At 48.6% G+C, this 9,108-nt stretch overlaps 2 protein-coding genes across 3 annotated transcripts; one reads left to right on the top strand and one right to left on the bottom strand.

Annotated features, from left to right (window-relative positions):
* The first annotated feature begins 315 nt into the window (after positions 1 to 315).
* LOC125529287 (uncharacterized) lies at positions 316 to 3,674 on the top strand. Its single transcript, XM_048693691.2, has one exon. The coding sequence runs from the start codon at positions 854 to 856 to the stop codon at positions 3,443 to 3,445; it is 2,592 nt and encodes an 863-aa protein (XP_048549648.2). The 5' UTR covers positions 316 to 853; the 3' UTR covers positions 3,446 to 3,674.
* A 1,531-nt stretch (positions 3,675 to 5,205) lies between these two features.
* On the bottom strand, positions 5,206 to 8,509 carry LOC125529288 (putative cinnamyl alcohol dehydrogenase 1). Of its 2 annotated transcripts, XM_087513908.1 has the most exons (7): positions 8,353 to 8,509; positions 7,836 to 7,950; positions 7,368 to 7,481; positions 6,995 to 7,222; positions 6,567 to 6,852; positions 5,712 to 5,862; positions 5,206 to 5,489 (listed from the first exon to the last, which is right to left on the bottom strand). In XM_087513908.1, exons 2-7 carry the CDS (start codon positions 7,928 to 7,930, stop codon positions 5,293 to 5,295), a joined length of 1,071 nt encoding a protein of 356 aa, XP_087370034.1. In that variant the 5' UTR covers positions 7,931 to 7,950; positions 8,353 to 8,509; the 3' UTR covers positions 5,206 to 5,292. The 2 variants fall into 2 exon arrangements, with proteins under 2 accessions (XP_087370034.1, XP_087370033.1); XM_087513907.1 differs by lacking the exon at positions 8,353 to 8,509 and having other exon boundaries at positions 7,836 to 7,966.
* Between the last annotated feature and the right edge of the window lie 599 nt (positions 8,510 to 9,108).

Here is a 9,108-nt window from a genome sequence, read left to right as displayed (position 1 = left end):
TGATTCCATCTTGTTCTTTTTTCTTTGTCTCCCTTATGTACAAATTCGAAATGAATTTATTGAAAGTTGGAAATTTTGAAAAGGTTAAAAGCCCACAAGTTAAAAAATTAAACCATGAGCTTTTGGTTTTGCATTTTCCAAAAGTTAAAAAAACACTTAAACAACAGTTTTTCAAAACTTGAAAATTTTCAAACATGCACATATTTTGAATCATTTGGAAGTTGAAATCTCAAAAGTTTGACTTTTTCTTGTCCCTGCCAAAAGTTTGAAATCCCAAAAGCCGAGCCAACATTTTCCAAAATCATCAAAAAGGAAAGTCTGGCAAGGCTTAAGGGCAACTCCAACGCAAAACATCCGGATGCTCCACACTTGCAACCTCGTGCACCAAACCAATCCACACGACCGAATTCCCACAAACCCGAACTAAACCCGAAGACCAATCCACATGCCAATCATCCGTAGCTTGGACCATAGTATGTCCTTTTTCCTCTAGTCAGCCTAAGCTCACCCTGCGGTCCAGCACCTGCCGCTGTCGGCGAAAACGTACCACCCTGGAGTTGCCCCGAGTTACCCAAAACGAACCCCGGCGACTAGCATCCCCACGGCATGCAACCGAGTCGACCACGGAACGGATTGAGATCGTGTGACACGATTTAAGCAGTAACCTCCCACCGTGAATCTCGCCTGCGGTTAGCCCAACCCCAGAGAGATTAGCAGCAGCGCCATCAAATTAGCCGCCTGATTCCCGACGGTTTCCCCCAAACCCCAACCCCAAAGCTCCCAGTTTTTCCCTCCCTCCCTCCCACCCTCGCCGCCGGCGCCGCCGCCCCGCCCCGCCCCGCCACAGATTAGAATGCCGGCCCCCGACGGCTACGACCTCCGCAACGGCGAGCAGCAGGGCCCGACCTTCCTCACCGTCCCCGTCCCGCCCCACGCGCCGGCGCCGCCCCCGCCGCCCCCGTGCGCCGCCTCCCCGCCCAGCCCCGTCCCGCGGCTCACCTTCCGCCACCTCACGCCCTGCGCGCGCTGGCACGACTGGGCCAGGTCGTCCCTCGCCGACCCCGGCTTCGCGCCCGTCCTCCGCGCCGCGGGCGTGCACGACGCCGTTGCGGCATCCACCGCCGCCGTGGTCCCCGACCGGCACGCCCTGTCCGCGCTGCTCTCGCTCTGGCACCCGGGCTCCCACGCCTTCCGCCTCCCCGCCGGCCCCGCCACCTTCTCCCTCGAGGACGCGCTGCTCCTCGCCGGCCTGCCCCCCTCCGGCGCCCCGCTCGACCGGCCCCTCACCCCGACCGAGCAGGACATCCGCGCCCGCCTCGTCGTCGAGAAGGAGAAGATCCGGGCGCTCCACCCGTGCGCCCGCAAGGCCCGCCGCGTCTCCGCCGAGGTCTGGCTCGAGTGGTTCGAGAGCAGGATCCGCCCCGGCGAGGACGACGAGCTGCGCCGCCTCGGCTTCCTCGCCTACTGGCTCGCCTTCTTCGTCGCCCCGCGCCTGCGCTCCAAGGGCGCCGAGCTGCCGGAGCGCGTCTTCGCGCTCGCCGCGAGGATTAGCCTCGGGGAGCGCGTCGCGCTAGGGCCGGCGGTGGTGGCCAATCTCTACGCCGAGATGGACAGGATTGTCACCTCCGGGGCGGAGGAGGGGGCGAGTGGCCGCGTCGATGTCTGGGCGCCGCTCTGGCTGCTGCAGGTCTGGCTGTGGGAGCGCTACGACCGCCTGCAGCCGCCGGAGCTGAAAGCGCCGGAGTTCCCTCTCTCCAATGTCCGGGCGCTCTATTGGTCTCGGAGGAGGAGGAAGACCACAGAAGAGGAGGCTTTGCATGTTCTGCAGCAAGAGGATTGTTTCGAGTGGAGGCCTTACCTGCGCAATTCGCTCGACTGGACTGAACCTGAGTGGTTCAGCAAGGAAACTCTCCTGGTGAGCTCCAGAGGTAAGGATCAGCCAGAGTGGTTGGAGGATTACATTGCGATTATCAGGCAAGCCGTGTTGACTGGATCGTATGGCGATGATTTGGATAGTTCGGCAATGTACAATCCCCACATTGTTGCGAGGCAGCTCGGTTATGATCAGGATGTGCCTTTTCCTCTTGTACATGGGTTTGATTCCAAGGGGATCAAGGTGTGGATACCTGGCATCTGCAGACGCGGCGTTGCTAGCAAGGAATATGTTGCGTGGTTGAATGGCGAGTTTGTGACGCACCAGGAAGCTGACCGGTATGTTACGCCAGTTGATGAAAACGGCGCTGGCTCATCTCCAATGGATGCAGATACAGCAGCTGGTAAATCTGGAGAAAGTACAATGCAAGATAACAGAAAACGCATCAGAGAAGGGCAGCAGCTAGCTCAGGGGAACAAAACAGAGGTGATTGTCCTAGACCGTAGTAGTCCATGTGATATGGACTCCAGTGCAACCGCGGTGGAAAGAAAGAATGGGAACAGAAAAAGACGAGATGAACTCTCTGAAAATGGTGATATGCACAAGAAAAGTAAGGTACTTGCCAGCGAGTGCCATGAAGGTCTCCAGCAATATGATGACGGACCTTCGATTGCCAGTTATCCTGAGAAGAATTCCTTGCAATTTGACGGCCAGAAGTACCATGGTCTCCAAAAGGATCCTAATTGTTACATTAATAGATGTGATGAGCTGCCACAGCCTGAGAGTGACGATGAATGCATTGTTCTTGAACCAACATGTGAAGTGATAAACCTCGATGATGATCAGGAAGATGAGGACAGGCAACTTGTCCTGGTGCTACAAGAGTTTGTGCGCTGCGGGCTTTTCTCACAACGGGAGGAAAGCTCTGATGAAGATGAAGATGAAGATGATGGAGGTGAAGGAAAGAAAGAGACGCCGAAGAAGAGCGATATTGACCCTTATGCTGAAGCAGCCATGAGGGAGTACCCTCGGTTCTTTGAGTTCATTCCCCAGAGACCACATTACAGAGGGTTGGTCAACACCAGTGACACTATACGAGATCTGGCCTGTAGTGGACTGTGGTTCATGTTGGTTGGCTTGGCTAGGGAGGTGCTCAAGACATCCTGTGATACAGATGCTTTGGAGTTTGCATATTTGATGAGAAAAGCTCGGCAACTGGAACGAAATGGGTTCAATGTGAAGCATCTCATTGCCCGTCTGAGGGAGCCACAGGCCCGACTTAGAAGGCTTGAAGATTCCAGGGCAAGGCTCGAGGATGCCCGGACCAAAGAGCAAGAACCAAAAGATGTTGAGTCACTCTCAAGCCATCTGAGTAATCTGAAACACAATGTACTAACAATGCAGAGGCACTTGGAGGGAAAAAAGCAAGCTCGCAGTGCATCTGTGCGTGATGAGTCGAGCGAAGGAATCGATCTAGCCAGCCTGGAGAAGGAAGTAGAAGCTGCAGAAAAATACTGTCAGGCGATGAAGGATGAAGTGGCTGCGATGAGACTGAAATACGCAGGCCTTTGACGCTTTTTTTTGGTCTGTAAATAGGACTAAATAGTAGTCGCTGGATTCACAGTACGCACCTGGGTAGCTGATCCGCGGAACTTGAGCCGATTTTAGGTTATGATGGTTCTGGTTCCAGTGGAACTTTGGAAAGGTGGCGCACCGTAAACACAACCCTTGTAACGTGAATTGACTGAAGCATGTTCCTTGTTCGAGGGGCCATTGTGTTAGTGGAACTGGTACTTTTTTCCTGAGTGGGTACTTACATTTTGTTACTCACTGTGTACCAAAATGTAAAAACATCTTACATTTTGTTACGGAGTGGTATTTGTTTTGGCATAGATCAACCATTCTTATCCATGGGAAGTATAGCAGGCATCTTACTTTTTGAGCAGAGTACCACATTTTGCCTTTATGTTTATGTATGTAATCATGTGTCAAGTTCCAAATGCTTAATAGGTGAGTGGTAAACTTTTTGAGCTTGTGTCCATTTAAGTAAGGTGAGTGATCCAACACATAATTACCAGGTTGCCAACATGTAAAATACTCATAAAGGTTGGAATTCAGATTAAGAAATTTTTGGTAGAGCATAAACATTACATTCTTTTTTTCTCCGCTCCGAGGGAATAAACATTACAATCTTTATTATGCTATATAGTCTCTCATTCCACAACTATTCATTCTGTACTGCTTGGAGGATGCAAGGGCAAGTGTGTCGCTGATCTGAAGATATTTATAGTTTCTTTGATGCAAAAGTCTCTGAAATAGGAAAGCATGCAGAATAAGTAAAAAACAGACAACTCTAGGTTATATGATATAAACACATAACGTGGGTATATCTCGTTGTGGGGTACCTCGTGAGGATCCGTAGGTGTTGCGCCCGATTCCTGTGGGATTTCATCCCTGGTTTTGGGGATCAGTCCGGGATACAGGTGAAGAATGACGAACCCTAGCTACAGTGCACTGGAGACACGACGGAATACCTTTTTTCTTACTTCTCAGTGATGAAGCAACACACGGCTTATATGCCCGACAAGCGAGGTAGACGATAAACAGTAAAGGCGAATTTTCTTCTTCTTGCAAACAGCATCAGCTGAACTAAACGTAAACCCAAGTTCACTGCATTGATCCGGGTCGTCTGTCTTCACTCATCATGATTCATCCTGGACGTCTGTTATCTGATGAAGTGTTCATTTCATCTTGACAGTGTTAGGTTCAGTTAGGATCCTGGCATAACCATGCTGCAGGAATCGGGAACTATATGCTGCAGGAATCAGGGCCAGCCACACCATTGAGGCATTGAAGACTGGTAGCTGTTGCTAGCACGGACTCCTTTTAGGTGCCAGTTATCGTCGTGTTTGTTATAAAGGGAAATTAAAACCGAATAGATAGATAGGAACAAAATACAGAAATTGAATATCATGACCTACATGGAAACAAAATGTTGCAATTTGTACAGAGCAGCGGTGTTTCGCCGGTGAAAAAAAACATTTAGGGTGACATTTGGTGTGTTTTTTTTGCATGGCTAAAATGTTTAACCTTTTTGCCTACAAACTTGTATGTAGCATTTGGATGTGATGAAGAACACATGGAATTTTTTTTGGCATTTCAAAAAATATTTTCGCACCAACGGGTTTCCGGTTTTCAAAGTAATTTGGATGTGATGAAATTTGAAGGGCAAGTTAAGTCTCTCCCTTCTAAAGAGCTGCCCTTCCACTTGTGCTGCTGTGCTGTCCCCAATATACCACAAGATTGCATGGACAGGAAAATATACCAGAACATTACAGAAGAAAGCCCTCCATTCCCACAAGATTCAACTTATTCCACATGCTTTTATAAGGATTCAAAATGTGCCGACCGCAAGCATATTACTTGAAAGAGCCCTCTATGTCGATTACAAACCGGTACCTCACGTCCCGGTTGACGAGCCTCTCAAGGGCCTCGTTGATGTAGTCTATCTTTATAACCTCAATCTCTGGGTAGATTTTGTTTGCCACGCAGAAGTTTATCATCTCCTGGGTGTCCTTCGTGCCTCCAGTCACACTACCAGACAAAGTCCGTGCACCTGCAGGAAGTTCTGATTAGTTATCTTTCGATAAAAGGCCGAAACCCAGTTTCACTACACCAAAACACCAGCAACAACGTTCGAATGCTTATATATCCACATTCCGTCGGCAAGTTTTGAGCCATGAAACCAACAGCTAGTGGCCTGTTTTAAGGCATACAGTCTCATACAACCATAAAAGGTAAAAATAAATATACTTTTCACTCAACAGCTGGTGTTTACCCAGATTAAGTGTTGCAGGATGCACTCTGATTTCTCCAGGAAAGCCAACTAGCGCCATTACGCCACCAACTTTCAGAAGTGCGAGATAAGGGTCAAATGGGTGGTCACCAGAGGCAGTATCGACAATGAAGTCCAAAGAATTTTTCAGGGACTGCAGAAATGAATCATTTCGTTATTCTCACTTACTATAAGCAGAGTGAGAAGAATAACAAGCAGAATTCAGCTATATTACTTCATCTTGTGAAAGAGACATTCTGCAATCAAATAATTTTAGAACAACGTCGCAAATAACTTAAGAGTCACTCTGCATATGCTATAAGTTACCCATTGTACATGTAATAAATCAAAAAACCAAAATTAATAGTATCTTGTGTTGGTGAAAATATTCTCCAGTAAACACGAAAAGATGAGATCTTTCAGAAGAAAAAACAAGAGAAGAGCAGAATTGTGTTACGAAGTGTGGCGTCAATCCTAGTCGCGGAATATGTTGGACCATTTCATATGTCACAAGTGTCTCCTGAATGAGCATTCCACTTTTTCTGGGAACAGCAGCAGGGAGAAATAGTGGAGTAGGTTGATAAGAAACTGTTTGATACTGGAAGCATTTAAACAATTATTTAAGCACACTAACTGAGGACATGCCTGTTTCAGTTTAACTGTACTCCTTTGAAATATGAAGTAGGTTACTAGGTTCTAGACTGTAGGGTTTACCGAGCTCCGTTCCTTTGTGCATTTAATGGCTTAATGCTAGTTCAACTGGAATCTAACATAAGGTAAGGAGATATGTGCTTGTTGTGGTCTGTTATTTCTTGTTCCATACTCAGCTTTATAAAAGAGGCTTAAAGAGTTCGGTACCTCCATCTGTTTTTTATCTGATGACACCACAAAATTATCTGCACCAAGAACGCTGATTGCTTCATCTCTTTTCGATTCACTTGTACTAAGAACAGTCACCTTCAGTCCAAATGCTTTCCCAAATTTCACTGCCATGTGACCCAACCCACCAAGACCAATGACACCCAGTGACTTTCCTGGCTGGTTCATGTTATGTCGCGTCATCGGAGTGTACACAGTGATCCCAGCACAAACCAAAGGTGCTGCCTTTTCCAGTGGATAGCCATCAGGTATTTTATAGCAGTACCTGACATGAATTAACAGTAAATGCAATATTGTTATACGAGAAACTTGGGTTTTTACTTGGAGGCAAAAAAGAATTGCCACGACCATTGTCCAAAGACAATCTACACCAAATTCAGAACTTTCAGTAGAGAATGCATCCATACCGTTCATGAACTACAATGTGAGTGGAATATCCTCCCTTTGTGACAGTACCATCCGTATCAACACCGTTGAAAGTGAAAACAAAATTTGAGCAGTGGTTCTCGAGGAGGCTATTGCAGTTGTCACAGTCACGGCATGAGTTGATGTATGTCCCAACAGCCACATGGTCGCCCAGTTTGAAGCCCTTGACGTCTGAACCAACCTCAGTTACAACTCCAGCAATTTCATGCCTGTAACATATTGAATCGTGGGCACCCAACTTAGCACATAAACCATTATTTGTTGGTACAAAATGCTAGCAACTAGATGGGGTCAATGAACGGATTGATACAAAAACAATTCAAGTAAATAAATACGATGATCTGAAAAGCTTACCCAGGGACTAAAGGGTACACCGAGTCATTGTGCCTATTTTTTGTCCAGATAACATCGGCGTAACAGACACCACAATGCGTGATCCTCAAAGAAACATCGTCATGTCGTACAGTCCTGGTAATCAATCAGGGTAGCAAGCATGCATAAGAACTAGTTATAAGAAGCAATAAACAAGCTAACAAAGCAGCTAGCTATTCACTCGGCAGCATCAAGGTTTCTATTCATAATTTACAGCGATGAATAACTGGGCTAGCGCGTACTAGAAGTCTACATTTATTCAGAGAACAGAAACAACCTGTTCAAAGCACACAGAAAACAGAATTGCATAACACACAGCACCAATAACTGCATTATTAAAGCTTTCTTCTACGGGAGCTTGTGTGAACTGCATACTCTTATTTACCACTTCCAGAAGGATCACTCGTTTGCTAAAGCAAAGAGAGTGTTAGCACGTGGTTTGCTTATTACCTGCGGTTGAAACTGTGTGGGGAGAGTACTCCCGAAGGATCTTTTGCCGCCCAGGCACTGCAGTTGCCACTCTCGGTCTCGGATTCAGCAGCCATGCCAGGCAGCTACAACTAAACTGCAAAAAACAACATATGGTCAACCAAAAGGGGTCAGGTTGTATAAACTGTAGAATCCACTTATTCCCTTTTTATATGCTAAATACTCCAGTTAACAAGGATGCAAATAAACAAGTAGTGTGAGTGATCTATTAGATTCAGAAGGCAGGACAGGTTTGATTGAGCCATTGAGGCTTGGTCGTGTGAACAAGATCTGAAGGTAGCATGCTCGCCTACGAGGCTAGGATCACGAACCGAACGGAAGAAACAGGAAGCTCCGATCCCAAGTGATGGAGCAGTGAATGGGCGTGGGCATGAAATGAAAGGCTGTGTCGATCCGATCGATCCCCGGCGGCCCCGTCCGGAGGTGGTAGCGGGCAGTAGTGAGCAACCAAACCAAGAGGTTAGTCAGAGGTCGTTACCTACTCCACCTCGGAAGGGGATCGGGAGAAGCGGGACGGCGGAACCAGGAGCCAGCCGACGCGCGCGTCTCTGTCTTTTCCGGTGCCGGTCGGTAGAGCGGAGAGCGGCGGGGGAAGAGGTGTGAATGAATAGATAGATAGATCTCCTGTGCTGTGCAGAACGGAGGGTAGGGGAGATGTGCGGCGGTGGGGAGCGGAGACGTGGCCGCTTTGACTTGCAGCGCCACCGCGCTCGCATCGCACCTGTAGCAGTAGCTTGCTGCATCTCCAGCAGTTGGCCCTCAGGGGGTGTCTAAAAGCGCCGTCTGGAGGTGAGCCGGCGAAAAAATGATCCTGGGGCGAGTCGGTCTCCAGCCGTCGGCCCCCAGGGCCGCCCCCAGTCGCATATCTTAAAAAAAAGACAGAACCGTTTGACGAAGTTATGATAAAAACTAGTTAAATTTCGGTCAAACATGGCAAATTTCGCCGAAATTCGGCCAAACATTACATTAACCTAATCTAAAAAAAAGAAAGGGGCTGAAGTCATCGCCGCCGTCGCCGCCATCGTCGTCGTCGGCCTTCTCCTCCTTGACGCGGGTGCCCCTGCTGGACCCCTACCCGGCGTCGCCATGGCGAACAGGCGGCGGCGCGTCATCATCGCCGTCGCTGTCGCACAAGACGACGACCCCGCCTTCCTCGCGGCCGCGTCGGCGCTCCTCGAAGCGGCGTAGGGCGGCGCACTGGCGCTCCTTCTTCTTCTCGCGGCGCGCCTTCTCC

This window comes from Triticum urartu, chromosome 3A, assembly GCF_056163025.1.
Source record: "Triticum urartu cultivar PI428250 chromosome 3A, HENAU_Tu73, whole genome shotgun sequence".
Taxonomy (NCBI): domain Eukaryota; kingdom Viridiplantae; phylum Streptophyta; class Magnoliopsida; order Poales; family Poaceae; genus Triticum; species Triticum urartu.
This window is presented reverse-complemented; position numbering and strand designations above follow the sequence as displayed.

Bases quoted from the DNA above. Each gene is read 5' to 3' on its own strand.
- LOC125529287 (XM_048693691.2), top strand. From the start codon at position 854: ATGCCGGCCCCCGACGGCTACGACCTCCGCAACGGCGAGCAGCAGGGC.
- LOC125529288 (XM_087513908.1), bottom strand. From the start codon at position 7,930: ATGGCTGCTGAATCCGAGACCGAGAGTGGCAACTGCAGTGCCTGGGCG. The intron at 7,482-7,835 runs GTAATAAGCAAA...ATTGATTACCAG, and splicing joins CCACACAGTTTCAACCGCAG to GACTGTACGACATGACGATG. The intron at 5,490-5,711 runs GTAAACACCAGC...AACTTCCTGCAG, and splicing joins TCCTGCAACACTTAATCTGG to GTGCACGGACTTTGTCTGGT.